This window comes from Malaya genurostris, chromosome 2 (assembly GCF_030247185.1).
Source record: "Malaya genurostris strain Urasoe2022 chromosome 2, Malgen_1.1, whole genome shotgun sequence".
Lineage (NCBI taxonomy): Eukaryota > Metazoa > Arthropoda > Insecta > Diptera > Culicidae > Malaya > Malaya genurostris.
In genome coordinates, this window is record NC_080571.1 from 268,225,874 (window position 1) to 268,251,860 (window position 25,987).

General features: G+C 38.1%; 3 protein-coding genes across 4 annotated transcripts in view; 1 reads left to right on the top strand and 2 right to left on the bottom strand.

Moving 5' to 3' along the window:
* LOC131429926 (villin-like protein quail) overlaps positions 1 to 1,581 on the bottom strand; it is a 39,163-nt gene extending 37,582 nt beyond the window's left edge. Inside the window, exon 1 of the mRNA XM_058594455.1 lies at positions 1,149 to 1,581. Within this exon, the coding sequence (XP_058450438.1) occupies positions 1,149 to 1,169 (21 nt within the window). The 5' untranslated portion in view covers positions 1,170 to 1,581. The remainder of the gene's footprint in view (positions 1 to 1,148) is intronic.
* A 7,442-nt stretch (positions 1,582 to 9,023) lies between these two features.
* Positions 9,024 to 11,775, top strand: LOC131429929 (elongation factor Ts, mitochondrial). 2 transcript variants are annotated; one of them, XM_058594457.1, is made up of 3 exons: positions 9,032 to 9,158; positions 10,511 to 11,076; positions 11,374 to 11,775. In XM_058594457.1, the coding sequence occupies exons 2-3, from the start codon at positions 10,512 to 10,514 to the stop codon at positions 11,730 to 11,732; spliced, it is 924 nt and encodes a 307-aa protein (XP_058450440.1). In that variant the 5' UTR covers positions 9,032 to 9,158; position 10,511; the 3' UTR covers positions 11,733 to 11,775. The 2 variants fall into 2 exon arrangements, with proteins under 2 accessions (XP_058450441.1, XP_058450440.1); XM_058594458.1 differs by lacking the exons at positions 10,511 to 11,076; positions 11,374 to 11,775 and adding an exon at positions 9,362 to 10,395 and having other exon boundaries at positions 9,024 to 9,158.
* A 5,465-nt stretch (positions 11,776 to 17,240) lies between these two features.
* LOC131429930 (ninjurin-B-like) lies at positions 17,241 to 18,125 on the bottom strand. The gene is made up of 2 exons (XM_058594460.1): positions 17,687 to 18,125; positions 17,241 to 17,620 (listed from the first exon to the last, which is right to left on the bottom strand). The coding sequence occupies exons 1-2, from the start codon at positions 18,092 to 18,094 to the stop codon at positions 17,504 to 17,506; spliced, it is 525 nt and encodes a 174-aa protein (XP_058450443.1). The 5' UTR covers positions 18,095 to 18,125; the 3' UTR covers positions 17,241 to 17,503.
* Positions 18,126 to 25,987: the final 7,862 nt, after the last annotated feature.

Genomic DNA, 25,987 nt, shown 5'->3' on the forward strand with positions numbered 1-25,987 from the left:
TTGTGAGTCAAGTTCAAAGATCAATCGGTTGTGATTTCTGGTTCCGGAGATATAATGGTATAAGTGACGCATGATTAGATTTTTTTAAAACTATCGATAATTTAAATCTAATTCCCGATAATTTTCGCAATGACTTTACTTTACTTCTAAACTAGACTTACGACAACTTAAACGCATTTCTGTTATTTGCCAGATTACTTGATACTCTTAACTCTTTTAATTTTTTGATACATACATGTTAAAAGAAACTAGTGCAATTCCGGATCACCTACGCATGACTCTCGTTTTTTTCTTAGCGAAATGCTCTTACACAAAAAAAATTCACTTTTATCAGGATCCAACGAATGGAATAGTAGAATAGAAAGTTTCCGATCAAATTACTGAGAAGACAAAACTCGAGTTCACATTGTTCTCATTTGCACCAATTGAACTACTATGGATAAGATGAAACACAACTCAGAAAGTAGTCCAAATGGGCAGAATTCCAGTGATGTTCAATTGGGGTTTGAGAGACTTATTTTTGCTATTTCACTCATCCCTCTTTTTACGGTTTGTTTTTGTTTGAAAACTGATGAAAGTTAAACTATGTTCGAGGCCAGTTAAAACATCATAACGAGCAAAAGTAAAATAACAAAAAAATCAGTTTACAATTTTTGAGTCTGGCTCTTTGTTTGATTGGAATCAATAAATAAACGCATGAATAGAAAAAGATTGGTACATTTCGGAAGAAAATTTATGAAAGGATATTTCTTCAACTCACTTTTGTCACATATCATTTTTCAGTTGGTAAGTATCATGTGGTATTAATTTTCTATGCCAGTAATCAACTACTGTTCATGCAGGCGTATCGTAATACTGCATTCGAAATTTGTTGAACATTATTTTAAGACGCCTCAACACTTGACCTCTTTGACAGATGGTTTCTGTATTCTTGGACACAGACACAGGCTTTTTCTTAGTAACGCTTCTTTTTTTTAGAAACGTGCCCCCGATGTGGGGTTTTACAAAGGTATTATATTTGATAATATATCCTTCAGTATCCGTCTAGGTGTTTTCCATAAATACATGATAATATAGCTAAGAGTTCTGTTGAACCTTTTAAATCGGGTTGTAGAAAAGCTATTTTTCCTAGTGTTTTGTTATCTTACCTTTACTTTCTGCTTATTCATTATTCTCTAGTTTTACTGTTGGATGTTCCTTCAGAAAACTGTTTAATTTGACTTACTACAGTAACTTAAATTTCCACAATCATATTTTTGAAACGGACATCATCACTACTTCCACAAATAACACGAAGTAAAATTCACTTTCATTCCATTTCAATGCAACAGTGGCACTGAAACTTTTCACACACAGCACTCAGAACGATCGACATCGTTTTGCACCAGCTGAATGCCACCCACTAACTAGCGATGGCTTCGTGCCCTCTTAACTCGGCGACACAGCCACTAGCGCATCGATTTAGCACATCGAACTTTCAATCCCGTCAAACTCGCCACCAGGTAGCACCCACCGGGTGAACACATATAACGATAGAAACGGACGAATTTTCTCACAGTCGAACTATGTATTCTTCACTTTTTGAAGCTGCCACCTAAACAATTATACTAATTCCACCTGTACAATTATACTAATTCTATTCATACCGATGATCCTCCACCCACGATCGGGCTGCTGCTGTTCCAGCTGCATTAATGGTACCGCTTTTCATACTGAATTTGGAGCTCTACAATGGGAAAACACTACTACTTCTGCCATCATCCTCAATGACTTTATAGAAACAGCTGGTTTGATGTCCACCGAGCAGCGATGGGGACAGTGGTCTTCCGTTGGGGACGCACACAGCAGCTTTTAGTTGCATGAATCGCAAATTGTCACACGCTAGCAGTTTTTGATGTTATTGCGCCTTTGTGGTTGATGGTTTATGTTTGTTCTCCGCACCAGTACATAATATATTGAGCCGTGACACCGGACAAGTTATGCACGGTAATCTAGTTGACATGAAAAAGACCTGTTGAAAAACAAAACGATCACGTCCCGGAGCCGATGGATGATATATTTTCGCAACGATCCTCTATTATCAACTAAATCGCGATAAGATCATCCATAGTCGATGCAGTCTTTAGTGCAATAAATTCAAAAAGGGGGAAATAAGTTTGTAGTGCGGGAGAAAAAAAACAAACGATTCAATAAAAGGTACATCACTTATAGCTGCGAAAATATAGCGGAGGTTAGGGTAAGAGAGATTACCTCGGAGCATAAATTTTGGTCATAGGATATCATTCTTTCAAGTAGAAATGCAATGAGTTTGACACTTCTATTATCTGTACTCTACTAAATGGATATTCAACTTTTACTAAAACTAGCTGAAAAAAAATTAGTGTGTATGCGTTGCCCCGATCTCCCTCGAATGCAACTAAAACTAAAAAATTCGCGATTTTTCACTACATACAATAGCAAAGCATCGGTATAAAATGAAAATACCAAGCACTATTTTTTTTGCTTCTCGCGATGGGCTTTGCTTCCACTGGCTGCCAGTAATGGGATGGCTGATTGGGAAATGTGCGTTTTCAGTTTTCACCGATACGACGGGGGAGACAGGGCCCTTTTAGTGGTACATTGTGTGAGTTTGCCCCATGGTAAAATAAAATTGCACTGCTCTGCTTTCTACGCGTTCCCTTGTATCATACCGACGCAAATAAAATGTTGATGGTGCAACTGAACCGTGACTCCGGTATTTTCAGAACATGCTTTTTATGTTTTTATTTTGTTATTTCCATCATTGTTTACGTTTGTCTGTGGTACTTACCTTCTATACACAAATGGCTCCAGTGTCCAATTTTGATCACTCACTACCATAGCTTGGTGGGAATTGATTGTGACCATCACTGTGAAATTTTCGTCCGGTTGAATAGTTCAGTTTATCCCTTCACCGTCAACGATATTTTGAGTTATTGAATTGCGTGGCTAATTGTAGGTGCTTCTCTATGCGTGAACAGATTTTTAAAAGAAGATTTTTAATAAAAAGGATAGTTAGCTTTCTCAAAATAACACAATTCTTTTTTGTATTTTAAATAGATAAAATAAAAATAACAAATATATTTTTATCTTTTGACTTAAAAAAGTTCACCAAAGGCCATGCGTGGGAATGGAAAGTTATCTACGTTAGTCTACGGGCTTTAGGACTAAAAAGGTGAATCATGCTTCTGATTCAAGGTTGTAGCAGCTTCTTGTGTTTCATTTGAATTTTAATAAATACGCTTTAATAAAACTTTCAGCGCGATCGATTAAACCTTAAACAACTGATGGATATTTTGGGCTTGAATTTGCTTATTTGTAACATATGTTCAATCCATTCCAAGCATGACAGGGGCTCACAGAAAGAGCGTGTTTCCAAGTATTTTGTTTATACATGTGAATAGCATACAGAACCAATCGGATTCCGAGGCATAGAGGCGCATGTTCCAGAGAGCAGCCCCGTTCCAATGCAATGTTTGCCTCAAATGGATTAAACATTCGATCTATTGCGGATAGCAACCAATCGATGCGTAATTGATTAAATTCCCCAATTTATATACAAACTTTAGGATTTCACAATAAAATGACATTGCACACAACCGAATAACATGCTGATAAAAGATCATAAATAAGAAACTAATAATGTTCGGAATAAAATAGTTACCTTCACTCATGTGACGTTTTTTGTAACATCTTCAAACATTTAATTAGAACCGAATGAGATGGTGGTTTTTCTTTTATGAAATCACACGAACTTTTTATTAACATTTCAAGATAATTCGCGTTTTGTTTTGATAACGACCAATAAGACAACTCGATAGTCGCACGACAATATGGCCTAACTGCAAATGAGAGCCTCTCTTTGTTTACTTTCTCTTTGGATAATAACGGAGCCATTACAGCAATTTCTTGAAAATTTCCAATATAAAACAAATGCATGTGGTTTAAATTTGAAAATTTTGCGAAGAGAAAGGCATCAAATATATTATCAATCTGGTAAATCGTGAAAGCAAAAGCAAACAAAGAGAAACTGTCATTTGCAGTTAGGCCCTTTCGTCGTGGGACTCGATCGATGTTATAAGAAATGACATTTCAGCAGTTTTTCGAAGAAGGAGGAATCTTACAAAAGTTAAAAATCGAGTTTCTCTCTCCAACGAATAAATGCTTCAAAATCCTACAATTTTGCCTGAAAATTCGGATTCTACAACAATCTCAAGTTTAGTAATACAAAGGATTTGGAATTTGGAAGGAAATGGCAAAACTGTCATTCCATTTGTTTACGTAAGTTTCGTCCTCCGTGATCCATGCCAACGAACAGGGCGATACTTCAGTTGTTAGAAAGGAAGGGCAAAACTATTTATTTTCGTTGTTTTAAATGGTTTCCGAACTTTTTACCACTGGAAATAGTAAATGAGACGATAAAATTACCCACAGAAATCTAGTCGCGGAAACCAGCCAATTTCACGAAAACTGCGCGAGGGCGTAATTTCATTATAAACCAACAGCTCATCGAGCTATCAAAAATTGATCTGAGAATACACGATAATTTCTATAGGAATTAAAACCAAAATCGAAACATTCTTCTTCTTCTTTTTCTGATTTTTCACTGAACTACAAGCGAAAATCTCGCTGTGTGCTGCGTCGAGTCGTCAAAGTACGGATAAAAATCCGTAAATCGTTTCACCGCAAGTGAAAGTCGAAACATTCATCGATGTTTTTCTCCATTTGCTGTCAATGTTAGATTCGCCCTTCTTTGAAACACAGTTGATTTGTATGTACTATTACGCTAAAAAATAGTTATTCAACAATGAGTGAGATCCCACTCATCTACAGAAAAAGTGGAACAGCTCTAATGTAGATTAACTACTTAGGCAGTGAACCATTTCGCGGTTAGTTTTAGCTTTTGGTTGAAATCTGACATTTGAGTGGTTATTTTGTGTCGAGTAGTTGAATTTAACTAAAACTGCGGCCCATTTCAAAGTTTGACGCACGGAAAGTTATTTGGGTTTATTTTCCACTGGAAATAATTTCAAATTAAGAATTAATATTAGAATTTTCATTGCAAGATATTTTTCAGTGTCGGAAAATAACCTTCGATCTGTCAAAAATGACCATTTTCTTGAGCAGGGTTATTTGTGACAACATCAAAATAACCGCTCGAGTGTCAGATATCAACCAAAAGTTAAAATTAACCGCGAAATTACAACAAATCTATTTTCGGCTGTAGTTTTTGTGTGTCTCATTTCTCGAATGGACAATGTATGGAACACTTGTAGAACTAATTTGATACTATGATTTTGCTGAAGAAAGTATGTTGATACGTTAAGGCGTTTAAGAGTTATGCAATGTTTTTGAGATTTTTGAAGGTATTTTTAAAACAAATTTAAATAAGTTAAAAAAATAACACCCTTCCAATTTTCTCTTAAATTTTTATTTGTGTTATTACCTTTAAGGAACCACATAGGATACATTTTTATCGATCTGGCATCTAATGAATATTGATATTTGAAGCTTGACTAGTTTTTGATGAAAAAATAATCATAACTTTTTAGCTCATATGAAAATGCTTGGTTAAGCAAAACTATGCACAATAATTAGTACAACAACTCTTCTGAAGAAAACTTTTTTGTAGAACGTTTCACAAAAAAGTTAGAACAAAAAATCTGATTTTTCAGGAGCCACCCTACTTTTACTCGGGAAAATTGATGTAACTCAATCAAATAAAAAGCTAGAGAGATGCTTTTCTCGGCAAAGTTGCTCAAAATAAAATTTCCTACAACTTTGTTGTACAACAAAATCATTTTTGAGTTCAATAAGGAAAGTTAGATTTCAGATTTCAATCTAAATGAGGACCACCCTAGTAACATTTTTCATCAAAAGGAGCGCCATTTGATTACAAACAACTTTTGTGAAGACACCAACTACAAAAAACTAATATTTGATAGTGAAAATATTTTTGTCACGCTAATTTCCCGTTTCGGACCATAGTGCAATGGAAGTCACAAATCATTTTGTGCTGAATGTTTATATATCTCGGTTGATTTTTCAAAGGGCAAGTGACAGTTTTTCTTTGTTTACTTTCTTTTCTATCAATTACTAAGGGATTTCCACGTTTACCAGTAAACTCTCTGTATGAAATGATACCCGAAACCTTCGACTTACAAACATAATTGAAAATCGCGTTAGAATAATCATAAAAGAAAGTAAATTAAGAGAAACTGGCACTTGCTCATATAGCCCTTTGAAAAACCAACTGAGATATGTTTGCTTTCTTTCCAGCTTGTATTGTTTCCATGGCATTTTCACGGAGCTTGTCGACGCTTATTAACGAAGGGTCAATAATGCATTCAAGGTCGAATTGAATTCCCTCTAAAATAACTAAACTTCAATGTATTTTTGATAGAGTGGGATGGGCTGCCGCTATGGGATAGTTGTCAAATTTTCGAGCTTGTAGTTGAGGAATTGCTCTAGAGTTGTAAGCGTTAGTGTTAATTTACCTCGTGAGACGACAACAAAAAGGGAATTAAGAGTAGGGAATTATTTTTATCTGTAAATATTTATAACCGATGTTTATTTCGCGCCACGTAAACGATGGTTAATAATTCGAAATCCATCTCAAAATAATGACATAAGCTATATACGGGTAGCGGTTCAATGCATAGGGCGCTGGTCTTACACACACCAGTTGTCGTATGTTCGAGCCTCGATCTGGAAGGATTCTTAGTGTCAATAGTATCGTAGTATCTAGCCATGCAATGATGTACGTATGAATCGTTTTCTTTCTTTCTTTTAATTTTTCTTCTCAGTTTTCGATCATACATTCTGTGAAAATGGTGCACAGCCGTTTTTTTTTCAATCAAGAACTAGTACTTTCTTCTTTCCTTACCCACCTCGAATTGATTCACAACAAGTGGCATTTCATCCTGCAAATCGGCACCTCTCTAAAAAATATATAGTTTTTGTTGTAAATGATTTATTATGATTATCTTTGATTTTCTCCGATCAAATATGGTACAGTTTCATTCCAAAACCTTTTGCGAAGAAACTTTTGTAATAGTGTTTGTGTTTTGTGAATTTTACTTCGTAATGTTCAATTTGTGGTAAAACTAGTCCCTGAATTATGTCAAAATTCCTTGTTTAGATTCATTTTGTGTTCTAATGTTTAATCAACGATGGATAGTAATGAGGATTAAGAATAAGTTTAAAAAATACCTTGTTTCAATCCACCTAGTGGTGGAACTCGTAGTGTGTTTCTCATATAACTTATTTTTTCATGAATTATTAAAATTTATTTTCTTTGAATCTTGAATATGAAAAAAAAAAGTTTGTTTGAACGTACGCTAGCATAATTATTTCAATTCATAAGCATTTTTGAGCCAAGTTTACAGGAATTCTTCTTTTTTTGCATCGCTCGACGGCATTTTCTAAATGACCGAGTAAAATTTTTAAGCGCACTGCACCCAGTTGTTCCGGAACCGTAAGTCGTATTTTCACTGGCTTACCGGCTTGATTTTTTCGTGTCAACTATAGAAACTCGCTTTTGAAAATGATATTTTTATTTTCATCAGCTTGTTCTCTCGGAACCAGAAGTCGTATCCGGATGACATTCGATAAGGTTCTATGGGATTGTAAGACCTTTGTGGCTTAGCTTTTGAAAATTGTTTCAGTGGTCTCAGAGAAAACCGAATGCTTCAGAACCGGAGGTCGGATCTGGTTGAAATTCAATAGTATGCTATGGGTCTACAAGGCCTTTCATTTGAATCTGAGTTGAAGAAACGGTTCAACGGTCTTCGAGAAAATCAAGCGCACGTTTTTAAACATTTTACCCCATTACTTTTGAACCGTAATTCGATGCGAATAAAATTCAGTAGCAGGCTATAAGATCGAGAGGCATTCTGTTTGACGTCATGATTCTGTTTGACGTCAAGGTTGAGATGACGAGCACAGAGAACAGACATTCAAGCCAGTACAAACTTTTTCAAAAAAGCTGTGTAAAGTGAAAATCCGTAAAAAATCACCGTTGAGTACGACTTTGCACGCATTATTTACTATTATATCAGACCCTGTCAGCTTGAAGCGAAATCAATCTTCTGTTCAGCAACGCCATCGAACGGCATCACATTCAACATATCATGTCAATTGTATGGGTGCGTAGGGCTGCTATTTTGGCGCGCACGAATTTGACATTTATCTCCCCTGCTTCTATGTACGAGATTCGATGCGGACTCGCCTGAGGGCGCCATGCTCGCAAGAAAGGATGTTGCCAATGATTTGTTCGGGGAATGTGAAAGCTAAATATCGTGTTAATATGATGTCTTTGATTATATGAAAGCTAAGCAACTGCTAGGCTGCTCGAAGCGCCTCTACAGGAGAATTGCTACTTGGTGATTGCTTTTTAAAGCAACTGTTAAATTTCTTACTCACATCGAAATCTCATCTCGATGTCTGTTCGCTGTGGTAAAAGTTTTACTAGTTTCCAATGAATCAATAAAATAGACAATTTTCAATCACGAAAAAGTCAAAATTTAAGCAAGCAACGAAAATTTGCGGCAACTGCATTTCGAATCCTGTAAATTTCTTAAATGGTAATCATTACAAATTTTTTTCTCTCTACGTGTTTCTCATTCAAAAAGGAATTAGAAGCGTATTTTTAATAATTGTTCCTTTCATTTCATTGATATCTAATGCCGTTTTTCATTGAAAAACACTGGTGGCGTGGATTGCTCTGACGGTGTTTCATTGCGATTTCTGATCGAAAGTGCAAAACCAGAGCAATCCACGCCACCGGTGCTTTTCAATGAAAAACGCCATAAGAGAAGATTTAATGTTGATTGTACTTCGTTTAAAAACTAGCAGGAAATCGAAAGCACTTTATATGTATGCATAAAATTGTAAACTCGGAGATGATTAAGACAGTTCGATATTTGAAACCATATAACAATTTTTTCAGTGCAGGAACTTAGCCGGCTCGCATCTTCTGTACGTTTGAATCGGTAAAGAAGATAGCGGTTTTGACATTCTGAGTTTAATCCACGAGCTAAAATTGAAGAGTGAATGAAATACTTTTAAAACTAAAGAAATTCATTGAACATCTAGAGAAAACTTTAGAAATTGACCAATAAATATTGGCTTGATCACATGTAAGTACAGTAACATTAGTTTTTATGGGCAAACCAGCTTTATTTTGATATCTTCCATCGCTAAATTGTGATGTAACTGCACGGTCTGTATTGAAATGGGAGAATCAACAATACTTCCGTTCGGTGTGTGTTGATAGAATATCAAAATCACACAAAAAGTTCCAGTTTAGCAGCGCAAACTAATTCCGGTCCGCCTGTTTCAGATTGGCCACTGCAAGTGTATCAGCCAGTAAATTGTTCCGTCGAAATGGATAAACCAATTGTGCTCGTTTTCTCGGCGGATCCGTCAGTTGAACCGGAATCTCTAATAACTAAAGTACGCAAAGTACCAGTCGAACAATTTCAAGAAAAATTGTCCGATGGCCACATCGGTTTCGGGTACCATATACAGACAAAGTACTACGACACAGATGTTTTGTTTTGTCCGTGGAAGAGCACATCTGAGCTGGATGCACTGCCGGAGGCGATTCTGAATCAGACGGAAGGAATTTTAATTTATTTCGACTCAAAAGATCGGAACTTTCTGAAAAGATTACCTGATTATGCACGGTTTGTAACGGACGCAGATATTGAGTTTGGAATACTGTTGTGCTCGGAGCTACAGGAGGAAAGTGATGAAGGGATCACCTACCGGGAAGCAAAGCAATTTTGTGATTCGTTGGATGTGATAGAGTTGGAACCGAGTGGCCAAACGGAAGACGGTGAAGCAGCCGGTGTGGATGAATTGATACAGGCTATGCACAATTTCATCTGGTCTAATGTGGATATGAGTCGGAAGGGTGAAAATTCAACGGGAGAGCTGGGACTGCATGTTGGTGAAAATTCTGTTGAAACCTCCACGGCGGACGACGAACGAAGGACCGAGGAGGAAGTTAATGATTTCGAAATGTTACTGGCGCAGTTGATGCAGTTCCGGACAAACACCAGTTCCTGGACGAGAAATGAACGTTTAGCGTATGCGCAGGAGTTTGCTGAAATATTCGATGATATGATAGCAGACGATGAATGAGCTGTGCCCGAAACGATGACAGTTTGTTGAAGTTTGTCCTTCCGATATCTTTAAAATATAGGCTGCATTCCAAGGACAGTTTAAAACCGCGGTTAAAACAGTGGTTGCAATTATTTATTATAATTTTTTATTACTATCATTGCGAATATCACTTATTTTATACCGTTAATTATAAACATATTTAGTAGTTTTAGGGAGTTTCATAACAATACAGTTTTGATTGATTATCGAAACAAGTGGACTATCGTATCCTGACTTTTGTGAAATTCCATTTTATACCAGAATATTGTTCGTTTGAAAACCAATCATTTCGATGGACTAACAATATATTAATTTCTTTCAGTATGTTTCGAAGTCAGTTGGCTCGCATCGTTCAGAAGGGTGTCAGCATTCGTTTCTATGCAACCGCAGAGAAAAGTGCTTTAGCTACTCTGCGGAAGAAGACAGGATACACATTCGCCAACTGCAAGAAGGCACTAGAACTGCACAGCAATGATCTACCGAAAGCGGAACAATGGTTAAAGGAGCAAGCTCAAGCAATGGGTTGGTCTAAAGCGACCAAGTTGGAAGGTCGAAATACGACACAGGGCCTGGTGGGTGTCCTGATCAGAAACAATATCGGTGCTATGGTGGAGATCAATTGCGAGACGGATTTCGTCGCCAGGAATCAAAGCTTTCAAAAATTTGTTCAGACGGCTTCAACTGCTTGCGTAAAATACATGGAGCAAGTTGAGGGAGATGCCAATTTGACGAAGGTTGGACTGAACGGGGAAGCTCTGAAACAGATCGTGATGGATGATGGCAAATCATTGGGGGATCATTTGGCTCTAATGATTGGTACGGTGGGAGAAAATGCGTCACTGAACAGAGCCATCTGTTACAAAGCACCTGAGGCCATTAAGCTAACGGGTAAGTTTCAAAGTCAATTAACTATGTTTCGATATCATATCAGCAATGCAATCTAAACCAACAGCAGTAAAAAGAAAGTCCATTGGACTATAAACAACTTATATTAAATGTCAATATAGCCTAAGTTGTTGTGCCATCAATCGGTGTCATCTCAAGTCAGGTGACGCCAACCAGAAGTAGAAGGAAAAGAAAAACAAGAATCTAAACCAAGAATGCTTGATCTGCATGCAATTATTAGCAACTTTTAATAGCTGTATCTTTAGTTTTTGCTTTCATTGTTCATTGATTCTTTCGCAGGTTATGTGCACCCAGCTTCGATCGAGGAGACGACACTGGACATTCCACAGTACGGCAAATATGGTAGCATATTAGCATTTAAAAACACCAGCCCCGACTCCAACGGAGAAGTCGCGAAAAAAATTTGCCAACACGTGGTTGGAATGAAACCGGATCGGATTGGTGATAAAACCCGAGATGAACCGGCCAAAGAAAAGGACGATGAAACTTGTCTGATTTACCAGGAATATCTTGCGGATCCCACCTACACAGTCGGAGAGATTATGGAAGCGAACAATGTTCTAGTGGTCGATTTTCAACGGTTTGAGTGTGGTGAGAAGTCAAAAGTTGAGGACGAAAATGTGAGGGCTGTGAACTAATACAGCCTAACTAATAAAGAAAACTATGTTGGTAGTTAATATACTGCAATCGCATTTTAAATTTTGAGAAATCCATTTAGTAAACAGACTCCAGCAATGTCTCAATGAGGAACGACACGACCGTGTTCAAAAGTGTTACGACATATATTAGCTCGGAAATCAGTAGCTTAGTACTGGCGTGATTTGTGGCATTGCTTGAAACCTGTAATTAGATTATGTTGGAACATCTTTCCTATGGCATTATTTGATCAAATAACTTACACGGACGACTATGTACATTACAATTACGACTACTTGTATGAATATGGATGCAGCCAACAAACCAAGCATGACATACACGATCGGATATTTATCTCTATCAGCTAGGATCAATGTGTGTAGATGAACCAAAGTGGTAGCCAGCAAGCTAACATCTAGACTGATTTTTGCGAAAAACTTGTGCTGGTGGTTGCAGTTGTTGCAACAGCTCAATGTGCAGCCAGATCGAGATGTATTTTCGTTTGTTTCTGACATACTGAACTATTTTGTAGACAATGGACGTGGATCATAATGTCAAACATTGGTATATTAAGATCAGCGCATACTTTGATCATAGTTTTGACCGAATTTGAAGCAAACTGTTGCCCGCATAGCGTTTTGGCTTCCTGCGCAGCCATGGCCACCAGACGGCTACCAAAATTGATTCAGTGACGGTTGTCAAATCCAATTTGACAAAACAAAGTCGCCTGTATCTAAGTTAGCCGAGCGTTTTCATCTTCTCACCTTCGCTGAAAATGTCAAAGATTTCAATGTGGAAAAGTCCTGGTGGATACGGTTGTATCGTTTGAGTTGTATATCTGGCAGCGGTGAGGCAGTCGGTCACCAGAATGTCTGCCAGCCATATTTTTTCCAGCTGGCAGCGTTTAGTCAGCCATGCGTATGCGGGTGTCCTTTGTTTGAAGTCAGTTTCGAATCTAATCATACTCGAGCCAAAGTTCGGTCTGTTTTGAACCTACTTCTCACTTCCGGTAGAGCTCTCAACGTGTGAGCACGTTGGATCGCGGACAGTGCGTTAGAAAATGGATAGTTCATGAGAATGCGCATTTTTTAAAATTAGTCTGGGTTCTCTATCGCCCATTATTATTTTTGTAATCCTCATGAAATTTTGAATAAATTATTCTTTGACATCGCGACGGTGCGAGTAGCTGTTTTCGAGATATTATAAAAATCTTTTGTAAAGCAATGCTCATCTGCTTTGGCTTTGCCGGCATCTCTTATTTTTAATCGTTCTCTCGCTGAAGGCTATTTTCCTGCGAAATGGAAAGAAGTTGCAATAGTACCAGTTCACAAATCCGGAAACGTACATAACGCCACGAACTACAGAGGCATTTCTATCCTTAGCTGCCTCCCAAAAGTTTTCGAGCGTATGCTGTTGGATATTATTTACCCGTCAGTAAAGCACATCCTCACAACCGATCAGCACGGCTTTGTCAAAAAACGATGAACTACGAATCGAATGAGCTACGTTTCTACTCTGATTGACAAGCTTGAAAAACGACAATTTTCGATTTTTCTAAAGCTTTCGATTGTGTTCCTCATGTACTCGCTGTTGAAAAATTGAGACGAAATGGATTCCCTGACTGAATAACAAACTGGATTCATTCGTATCTTACAAATCGTAGTGCTTCAGTTTGAGTCGGAACTGTACATTTTGATCCTTTTGATATTACATCAGGTGTTCCGCAAGGGAGTCATCTCGGACCACTTCTGTTTGTGCTATTTGTGAAAGATCTTTGCAATGAACTGTCGTCGTTTAAAGTAATGTATGCCGACGATTTAGAAATTTACCGAATCATCACAAGCCTTGATGCCCATTTGTAGGGCATTGAATGTGTCATAGATTGGTGTGATAGAAACGGCATGAGTGTTAATGTTAATAAATGTAATACCATAACATTTTCACGAGTTCAGTCTCCAATTTTATTTGAATACTCAATGATGGCGCATCCAGTGAAAAGAGTTTCTTCTGTAAAAGATTTAGGCGTAATTCTCGACCGTAAGTTACGCTTCACCGAACAGCTTTCGATGGTTATTGCTAAAGCTTTTGCCGTTCTGGGACTTATCAAACGCAACACTAAGGACTTTAACGACGTTTATTGTCTCAAGGCTGTTTACATTGCTCTAGTGCGCAGTATTCTAGAATACGGAGTTGTAATGGGGGGCCGCATACCACAACGTTCACATTGACCGGATCGAACGAGTGCAGAAATGTTTTGTCCGATTCGCGCTTCGATGACTTCCTTGGCTTAATCGGCTTCAGCTACCACGTTCGAAGATCACTGTGTTCTCATCAACTTACCCACGCTGCGAAACCGGCGGATATTTCATCAACGACTTTTCGTTTTTGATTTGCTTAGACTGACTGACTTTTGGCAAGGATTCATGTCAATATTCCGGGAAGATCGATCAGCTCATCGCACACAGTATGCACAAAATAATCCAATGGATGTTTGCTGTAATCAATTCAATAGAGTTTATCATCTGTTTGATTTTACTATGCACAAAGACACATTCAAATCGAAAATATTGTTAAGTTAATGTTTTTAGACTAGATAGATAATAATAAGTAGTGCGATAGTTTTTACTCTAATCGAAGACAATAAATAAATAACTAATCCAAACCAAAAAATAAAATCGTAGAAAAATCGCTAGTTTATAAAAATACACATTTTTCATAATTTGGGTGCGGTTTTCCATAAGCAATACCAAGGCAGACTGCATTCAAGTTGCTAAGCACAATATTGCGAACAATAGTAAGACAATTATCATTTTATTATTTCCCATCGACACCAATACTCATTACAGTTTTCATGTTTTCATTTGGTGTCTGTTGGAAATGATTTCGCTGCACTCTTATTTTCTGTTACTGGATTGATGGATGATACGAAAAAAAAAGAAAACGATTTACGATTTACAAAACAAGATTGCTGTGTAATTCTATTGATTCCTTTTAGAAGCCAAGTCGTAGGGTAAAGTGTTATAATATGCCCACATAAGATAACATTGAGATATTTCTAAATGTACTGATATATTTTCTTCGAAATGGACGTATTTCTTTGCAATACGCCTGAGAAACATAATTTTCAATTATTTCAGTAGAAGTGATCAGAATTGAATGATACAAACACATTTTCCAAAACGACCACATTCTCAGTTTTTTCGCTTGCCGTAGGCATAATGCCTCAGCTACCGTACAATATACCTCATAATAAATCAGTTGTATGCCCCACAACAATGATGCAATATGCCCCATTGAAATGTTGATATAGAAGAAAAGCAGATAAAGAAGATATTCGTTGCATCAGAGATCAACTAATTACAGTTGAAAACCACCATTTTTGATCCTACCAACGCTAAATTTGGTTTAAATAACCGTTATAAATTTTTAAAACAATATTTTAACTTGAAGAATACTGCTGAATCGAAGGTAGGGCATAATGTCCGTAGAGTGTTTGTTATAAGAATATTTGTATATCAAAGAAATGATTTTGTTTCTCTGGAGTTTTATACTGTAAATAGAGACATTAGCACTGCACCTAAACTAAAGTTTAGATTAGTAACATTGAACATTCTGAAACACAATTAAATATTTTAGAATAGCCAGTATAGTTCTGTATAATGGAAATACAGACTAATCTGTATACGTGGCAACCCAGTTTTGCACGGCATTTTTCCAAACGACACCCATACTAGTATAAAGATGTGTTCTACATCAATACTTTAATTTTGCATTGCGTTACCCGGGTTGGCGGTTCAATGCATAGGGCGCTGGTCTTACAAACCAGTTGTCGTATGTTCGAGCCCGGACCTGGAAGGATTCGTAGTGTTAGTAGGATCGTAGCACTAGCCATGTAATGGTTCTGTACACTCTGAATCGGCGTTGAAACAGAAGGTCAAACTCCACTACGTGAATGTAATACCAAGACTTTGCTTTGTGATTCGTAATTAAATGTGTCAGTGACGGTGCAAACTTTGTACGCTTCCAATTTGATAAATCTGATGCTTTTGGTACGAAAGAGGAAATTCAAATCATTCTTTATGATGATCTGTGGCACTGAAAAATGCTTCGAATTGTCACGACCAACAGGATCTGCATTTAGATCCGAGATGGTTCTTTGCGTGTATACTGATGACTTCAGCTGGCAGGCTTCTGGTGTGGTTTCACTGTGTGGCCGGCCCGATGTTACTCTCGTGTTTGTCTTCCATCTGTAACCGTTGCTCACAAAATGATAGAAAAAGTGGCAAAATCACCTTTTATATCGCTAGAGCAGCACATATTTTGTTCTCTCCTCAGAACGCGTACTGATTGGCTGGTGCTGAAATGGATCGAATCAGACAGGTTTTTCAATAGTGTACTATTGAAAAACTTCAATGCTGTTGCAATACGCAATGTTTCAATGTTTCAAAATACGAGAACGTCAAACAAGCGTCATGTGTTTTCTTCTTTGCTACTCATTGATACCAAACATTACACAAAAATTTAATTTTGAATTATTTGAGATTATGTCACACAACTGAAAAGATGTTCTGGTCCGAAGAGGTGAATGATTTTAAGGTGGTAAGACCTCTATAATTGAAAAGAATTCCACGGTATTACATCCATCAGCGTTTTACCAAAACTGTTCGAAAAGGCTATACTGACACCAATTTTCAATCACTGCAAGCCATATATCGTCGACACTCAATACGGTTTCATGGCTAACCGGTAAACAACCACAAATTTACCATCGTTTTTTTTTTGTCTTAGGCGACTGACTCAATGTCTAACGGTTTACAAACGGACGTTATTTATTACCCGGACCGTAAATATTTTTACTGTACTTCAATGATGTGAATATTGTTCTGGAAGGTCCTCGCTTATCGTTTGCTGATGATGTCTACCACATCATCCGCAACGTAGAAGACGCAGCCTTTTTCCAGCGGTAATTGTTCATCTTCGCAGAGGTGGTGTAAATTTAATCATATGATTGTAAATCCCGACAAATGCTCGGCCATTACGTTCGCGAGGAAAAAAGTGCCATTCCATGTCGAATACATTCTGGATGGATCCTTGATTGGAAGACTTCGGCGTCCATCACGATGAAAAACTTACATTTAAGGATCACATCAGCATCAGTTACATTGTAGCAAAAGCTACCCGTAGCTTAGGATTCTTAATGATGATGACTAAGCACTTTATTACAGACGTACACTGTCTAAAAATCCCTTTATTGTTCACTTGTTCGTTCAACTCTCGAATATTGCTTGGCAGTTTGAACTCCTGCTACCTGAGCGGTGCTCAGAGAATCGAGGCGATTCAACGTAGATTTGTTCGCTTCGCTAGTCGCCGATTGCCGTGGACTGATCCTCATCAACTATCTAGTTATGGAAGTCGTGGGTTATTAATCGGTATCGACACATTAGAAGTTTCCTTTCAAAAGTTTAATTTATTTTCTGTATTATAACTACAAAACACAAAAATCCAGGAAATAGGAAAAATAAAATAGACTACACCCTGACTAAGAGTTGAAAATCCTAATTTTGTTTGATAGTAAATCATCAACATGGAGACACTGCAAGGAACTGGAAAATACACAATTTTTGACTACTTTACTCTCAATATGGATTAGTATAGCTAAATATAGTCGCTCAAAATAGATATTTAGTCACACATATGAACTGTTTTTACAATTCCGAGTGAGTAATTTTGGAGACCATTGTCAGTTGTCGGTTTTTGATTCTGTACACACCAGTTATTCGAATACCACCGCATTTAGTAAGGTAAGGACGACAATGTTAACCACAGCAATAATGGCGACACCAACCGAAGCAATGGTTTTAAGCCGTTTCCAGCGTTTTTCGTTGCTAATCTGTAACGGAAGCAATTTTTGATTAACTTCACCAATACAAACGAATGGAAAAAGAGGCGCACTAACCGAGATGGTGATCATAGAAACACTAACAAGAATCTGCATTATCAGTGACATAATAATCATTCCAACACAAAACATGTAACTTGTTGCTTCCTGTTGGTATTCCGTCAGCAATCGCAGCTGATTGGTGTTGGCAGCCAAAAATGCTACGTTCAAAGCATTTTCTATCACATTGCGGTAGATATCGTAGTTCGATTCAGCGCCATTACTGTCCTGATTGTTGCGGGTTCTGTAAGAGTCTCGTCTTGAGTTCCGGCGGCAATCATCCCATTCGTTCTCCACGTCGAAGATCACCGGTTTGGCAAACATTGAACTGTGTTTGCGCTGACTGGACGGTATTTCCTCTGGTCCATCGTTTCTGTCTTCCGCGCGGGGATGAGACTCCGGAACTACATCGACACTGGTACTCATTTTGCACACTAATTGGCGGTATGATTCCCGAAACGAGCCTAACGATACTGAAAGGAAACCGTCGTCGGTGGTTAGGTTATTATACTAATTGCCTCGAGCGTTGTTGCATCGGCCAACGCTCGTCGTTGGAATCATGGTCAATGCTAAAAATGTTGTACTTTGCGCAGTCAGGTGTTACCAGTGTTGGTACGTATAGCTCGAATGTTAGATCTATGCAAAATGTGCCTTTACGGTATTTAAGACACGTTTGCCGCCGTATATAGTCAATATCGCATTATTGTTGTTTACCATGTAGTTCTTTACTGTTAACAATCGACTAACTCAGGGTTGATCGGTGGTACAACGTAGAAGATACGTGTCTTAACATGGCTTTTTACAGTATCCAAAGGTTAGAACACATGTTATTCTGATAAATATAATCAATATCTAAATAGATAAACTAGATTAATGATATCTATATGAGGCATAGAGCGCTGTCCTTACAAGTCAGTTGTCGTATGTTCGAACTCCGACCTGGAAGGATTCTTAGTGTCCGTAGGATCGTAGTACTTGTCATGCACTGATCCTGCACGTTAAGAATCGGCTGCGAGGTCTGTTGTTCAAATTCCACAAAAGGAAACTCATGCCAGGACTTTGCTATTTGGTTCATTCCACGTGATATTGATTACAATTTTTTTCGTCAAAAGGAAGGCGATTTTTTCGTCAAAAGGAAAAATCTTAATGTGGCAGTTAAAATTCGCATCGGCTGAATCGCACAAAGCGATATTTAAACATTCAGATTGGTTCTCTTTTGCTGCTGTGCGATTGGTGCTGCGACTATTTTTGTGCCCTCATTCTGTCTGGAGATGATTAAAGTGGCGCAGATAAACCTTCAGCACAAGCGCACCGCGACAATGAACCTCTCTCGTCTATTACAGGAAGGTAAGGTTAAAATAGTTTTGGTTCAGGAACCTTACTTCAAAAAAGAACATTTTTATGTTGGAAAACTAATTAATCCCGCTTTTGCAATCTATAGCAAGGTTGGTCTGGACAATCCCCAGCAAATGCCACGTGCATGCATTCTTGTTAATGATTCAATTCCAGCGTATCTCTTACCCGAGCTAACCACTCGTGATATCTGTACAATTGCAGTTGACTTAAAAATAGGAAATATTGAAAAGAAATATATATACTGTTCGGCTTATTTGCCCCACAATGAGCCGTCTCCCACGGAAGATTTTAAGAAAGTAGTGCTGTACTGTGAAAGAACTGGTCTTCCACTAATTACTGGAAGTGATGCAAATGCTCATCACATCATCTGGGGTAGCACAGATATAAATCCCAGGGGATCTGAACTAATGGAGTACATAAGTAGTACGAATCTATACATTCTCAATGAAGGAAGTCGCCCAACTTTTGTTAGGTCTGATAGGGAAGAGGTCTTGGATATAACACTTTGTTCTGAAGAAGTTCAGCACGAACTGGGAAACTGGAAGGTGTCAGATGAAACTGAACCTTCGCTCTCAGACCACAAATTTATATTTTTTGATCACTTAGGTGTTACCTTAACTGTCACAACATATCGGAACCCGAAATCTACTGATTGGGATCTTTATACTGAAACTTTGGCAACAAAATTTCATGGCTATTTTCCCACCATCGAATGTCACGACGATTTGGACTTGGCTGTAAACACTTTGAACTCATTCATAGTGTCATCATATGAAGAGGCTTGTCCGCCCAGATCCGTAAAAACTACAAGGGGTACTCCATGGTGGAGGGCTGAGCTTTAGAAACTGAAAAAGGACATGCGAAGAGCTTGGAACCGGCGTGGGCATGACAACTCGAGAGCTTTTAAAACTGCTCGAACTGCGTATAAAAAATGCCTTAGATCTGCCGAACGAACTGGATGGAAAAATCTTTGCACAAATATCTCTAGTCTAAATGAAACGAGCAGGCTAAACAAGATACTCTCGAAATCAAAAGTTTTCCAGGCTAACTGTCTAAAAAACATGGATGGTGAACTGGTTTCAAACGAAGAGGACGTTCTTAACTGTCCCTTCGAGACACACTTTCCAGGTAGCAAGGTTGTTGATCCTGATTTTCTAAATGCTCACGAACCGTGCACAGACAATCTTGATTCGTGGGCAATAGCAAGATCGCTGATCACTTTTGAATCGATAAAGTGGGCAATTGACAGTTTTGCACCATACAAATCACCTGGAAAAGATGGCATCTATCCTATTCTATTGCAGAAAGGTTTTGATATTACGAAACATGTCCTGAGAAAGATTCTACTTAACAGCCTTGCTCTTGGGTACATCCCGAAAGCATGGCGAGAAATAATCATCAAATTTATTCCAAAAGGCGGACGTCAGAGTTACGAGGAAGCCAAGAGCTTTAGACCCATTAGCTTAAGCTCTTTTTGCTTAAAATCCTTGGAACGAATTGTCGATCATCACATCAGAGATAAGTGCCTAATTGAACGACCGCTTCATACTAAACAACATGCTTATCAACGTGGAAAATCCACGATCACACTACTTCACGATGTTGTATATAATATCGAAAAAGCCTTTTCGCTCAAACAATCCAGCTTGGGAACTTTTCTAGATATAGAAGGTGCTTTTGACAATGTATCTTTCCAATCCATTGTGCAAGCGATGAGCAGACATGGAGTATCATCAAGTATCTCAGGCTGGATAAGCGCAGCGCTTAGCAATCGCATCCTTTGCTCATCATTAAGACAGGCAGAGATGAGGAAGTTGAGTGTTCGAGGCTGTCCACAAGGAGGTGTCTTGTCACCATTACTCTGGAACCTTGTTGCTGATGGTCTACTGCAAAAACTCAATGAACTTGGGTTTCCGACGTACGGATTCGCAGATGATTATCTAATACAAATCACTGGACTATGCATTGCAACGCTATTTGATCTGATGCAACAGGCTTTAAGGGTTGTGGAACAATGGTGTCAACAGGTTGGATTGTCGGTGAATCCAAACAAAACCTCAATGGTTCTTTTCACAAAGAAGCGAACAACAACCGGGGCCCGTCCTTTGCAGTTTTTTGGGAGCGTGCTGTTGTGTACCGACCAGGTCAATTACGTTGGAGTAATCCTGGATTCCAAACTTAACTGGACTGCTCACATTGAGTCTAGAATCAAAAGAGCATGTATGGCCTTTGGCCAATGTAGACGCACTTTTGGTAAAACGTGGGGTTTGAAACCGAAATATATCTATTGGATTTATACTACAATTATACGTCCAATACTGGCATATGGATGCCTCGTATGGTGGCAGAGAGGGCAAGTAGTTACAATTCAGTCGAAGCTCAATCATTTGCAAAGAGTGGCGCTCATGGCAATGACTGCAGCTTTTACAACGACTCCGACCGCTGCTCTGGAAGCTCTTCTCAATATAAGACCACTTCATGTGCATCTAAAGCAAGAAGCACTCGCTTGTGCCTATAGACTTCAAGCTACCGGTCTATGGAAGGATAAATCAATAAATTCAGAAATAGATCATACACGTCTGTGGTCCCAATTGGTTGCATGGGATGATGTTTTTCTTGCCCCTAGCGACTTAACACTCACGTGTAGTTTCCCGTATAGAACTTTTCAAATAAAAATTCCATCTAGACAGGAGTGGCTGTCTGGATTTATGGAAACACTACAGCAAGAGCACGTAGTCTGTTACACTGATGGTTCACTGATGGAGGGCCGAGCTGGTGCGGGTGTTTTCTGTCGTGAATTGGGGTTGGAGCAATCGTACTCACTTGGTAGATATTGCACCGTTTTCCAGGCTGAGATCTTTGCAATCATGTGTGGAGTACTGTGTACCCTCCGGCAAGGCATATCTGGTAAAATAATAGATTTTTGCTCCGACAGTCAGGATGCAATTAAAGCGCTTAGCTCGGTTGACTCACGTTCAAAACTTGTAATCGATTGCCGTACTCAGATCGAAGAACTCAGCATTTTCAATGCTGTAAATCTAGTCTGGGTACCTGGTCATTCCAACATAATTGGAAATGAATGGGCGGATGAACTGACCATAGTGGGAGCAGAAAACGACCTTGTAGGTCCTGAACCAGCACTACCAATTTCCAAATGCTGGATAAAACAAAAAACTCTGTCTTGGGCTTCGTCTGAGCATGCAAACTACTGGCGAAGTTCTGAGACTTGTCGTCAAACAAAAGTATTCTTGGAAAATCCATGCCCTGGAGTTTCGAAGAATCTTTTACATTTCTCGAAGCGCCATTGTGGTGTTCTGGTAAGGGCTCTGACTGGCCACTGTAAACTTAATTATCACATGGCTACCATACATCTTGCTGAATCATTTTCATGTGATCTCTGTGAATCCGATTACGGAACTTCATATCACCTAATATGTAACTGCCCTGCAGTATCTCAACTACGGTATCGGGTTTTTGGTTGCTTTTACATTGAAGAACCTATGTTCAAACAACTGAAACTCAGAGATATTCTTGGGTTTTTAACCCAATGTGGAAAAGAGCTCTAATTACTCTCGCAAGCGGTTTCTTCGTCTCGTAAGTTGCGACTGGTTTCTGTACACATTTATGTTGTGTGCGTGTTTCATTCCGTATTCCTCCCGTTCCTTTATTTTCCATCCTCTTCTATTTCCCACCATCATTCAGGTAAATGATGAAAAGTCACGGCAAGGCACAAATCCCCGAAAATATGGGGAACGTGCCGTTATGAGCCAATTTATTCTGATACCTGATACACTAGAACTATGAACCATTAGTATTTATAATTAACTGACATGAGATTATATGAATATGTATTGACTAACATGCTAACGATGTATATGTCTGAGTTTAGTAGCAAGCTCCTTCTAAAGAACGATTGAAGACAAGAAAATATTCAAGTATTTTCGGTATCTTTACCAGTACTTAATAGTAATTCATCGCATGAGATGGCGCAGTCAAATTTTATTATCAATTAAAAAACTATTGACATAAGGAATTACTGAACATTCACTAGACAACGAAATGTACTTAATAAGTACATTTTCCATAAACGTATATACTTTTGAATTATGATTTTGCGTATATGCGTATATGAGTGTTAAATGCTTCAATGTTCTAAATGAACGATAATACCTGGCTTTTATTCATTTCATTCATTAGCATGTTTAGCATCAATACATTGACAGACATTAGAGATTACTAGCATTATAAACGTTAATTATTTTAGAAAATGAACGATTTCTTATAATACCCATTTTATTGCATTCAACTCATTACTTCAACACCAAAGCCAATGTTGCAAAAATTCGTGTCATTATTTTATATGTAATTTTTACTCACGATATAACGCCACCGAACCCACAGTGTACATTTCTCACGCCACCATCATACGGAGGCAGCGTGCAAGTAATACAGAAAATGATGAAAAGCTTATGAAATTCAATTGAAACTTCTTCAAATTTATGTTATTTCGGCTAAAGTTTGATAATTTTGAGTTGCGTTTTCAGATTGTTTGATAATTTTGCTTCAAATGCTATTTTTAAATGTTAAATTCATCCTCGCGAAACGGAACAGTATCCGTTTATACATTTCAAAAACCAATTACGGCTCGGCAAAGCAAAATTTCAAAATTCTTGGAATACTTATACCGTTTTCGTTTATTAATCAGAGCAGCCCGAAAGCTGACCCAGAGTCGCCCAAACAACGTTTGATATGTTTGTTTCAGCAACCTGCGGTCGCTCTAGATCGGACTCCAATCGCGTAGTTTCGCTCTGAAAATTTTCTCGGGTCGCACCTCGCATCCATGCAAGTTTGTTTATTTTTTCTTTTTTTCATGAGTTGTTGTTTAGGGCGCGTATCACGTGTTCGTTTTACTCGGAGTCAGAGTAGCCCGCGTCTAGGTTCAAAAACGAAAACGGTATTAGTTTTGATAAATTTAATGGCGAACACTTAGGTGTTTTTGGTTTTTCGAAAATCGGTCTTGTTTTTGAATAATTGTTCTAAAACGCGACGCGCGCATTCCGATGCATTTCACCTTGATCAAAAAAAACTGCAAATTCTGGTTATTCATCAGAAATATTTCTTTTATGTCTCTTATAACAGATCGGCTGAATAGTTCGTATCGTTTCTATGAGAGGGCGCCACTAGAATTAAATCCATACCATTTTCAGTTAGTACCAACCTTCAAAAGATACGTGTATAAATTTGACAGCTGTCTGATTATTAGTTTGTGAGATATTGCATTTTGAGTGAAGCTACTTTTGTTATTGTGAAAAAAATGGAAAAAAAGGAATTTCGTGTGTTGATGAAACACTACTTTTTGATGAAAAAAAGTGCCGCCGATACCAAAAACTGGCTTGATGAGTGTTATCCAGACTCTGCACCGGGCGAAGCAACAATTCGTAAGTGGTTTGCAAAATTTCGTACTGGTCATATGAGCACCGAAGACGATGAACGCAGTGGACGTCCAAAAGAGGCTGTTACCGATGAAAACGTGAAAAAAATCCACAAAATAATTTTCAATGACCGTAAAGTGAAGTTGATCGAGATAGCTGACACCCTGAAGATTTCAAAGGAACGTGTTGGACATATTATTCACGAATATTTGGATATGAGAAAGCTTTGTGCAAAATGGGTGCCGCGTGAGCTCACAATCGATCAAAAACAACAACGAATTGATGATTCTGAGCAGTGTTTGGAGCTGTTATATCGAAATAAAACCGATTTTTTCGTCGATATATAACAATGGACGAAACATGGCTCCATCACTTCACTCCGGAGTCCAATCGACAGTCAGCTGAGTGGACTGCACGCGATGAACCGAACCCAAAGCGTGGAAAGACTCAACAATTGGCCGGTAAGGTTATGGCGTCTGTATTTTGGGATTCGCATGGTATAATTTTCATCGACTACCTTGAAAAGGGAAAACTCATCAACAGTGACTATTATATAGCGTTATTAGAGCGTTTGAAGGACGAAATTTCAAAAAAACGGCCTCATTTGAAGAAGAAAAAAGTTTTGTTTCATCAAGACAATGCACCGTGTCACAAGTCGATGAAAACCAAGCTGAAATTGAACGAATTGGGCTTCGAATTGCTTCCTCATCCACCGTATTCTCCAGATTTGGCCCCCAGTGACTTTTTCCTGTTTTCAGACCTCAAGAGAATGCTCGCTGATAAAAAATTTAGAAGCGATGAAGAGGTAATCGCTGAAACTGAGGCCTATTTTGAGGCAAAGGACAAATCGTACTACAAAAATGGTATCGAAAAGTTGGAAGATCGCTATAATCGCTGTATCGCCTCTGATGGCAATTATGTTGAATAATAAAAACGAATTTTGGCAAAAAATGTGTGTTTCTATTAAACGATACGAACTTTTCAGCCGAACTGTTATAATCGATAACGCCACATAACCGAAGCCCAAGACGACGTCACAAGCAGAGAAATAGAGCATGTTTTAACTACCGAAACTGTAAGTAGATTTTCTAAATTTGATTTATGATGAATTCTAACTAAAATATGATTATTTTGAACCTAATTCCTCCCTTCACAGTTCGAAAAATTCTTGTGATTTTACATCTTATCAGATGCACGCATAAATGGAGCGTCATATTTCACACAAATTTATATTCAAGAACATGTAAAATTGTGTGATTTGAAAATTACATGGCTTTAAAAGGAATTGAATAAAAATCAAAAGATCGATAGCAACAACGCGACTTGAACCGAAAAACATTAGATCATAAAGCACACCAGTTAGTCGAGAGAACCACATATCTGCTTGACTGGTAAATCGTGCATATAAATTCGTAGAGTCTCAGTTATGTATCTTTTGTAGAATTATGTCACCTGTAAAATTCATAATTTCTTTCTGTGTTCAACATCAACAATGTTGTTCAATTTATCTATGATCTTATTTGTGTAATGA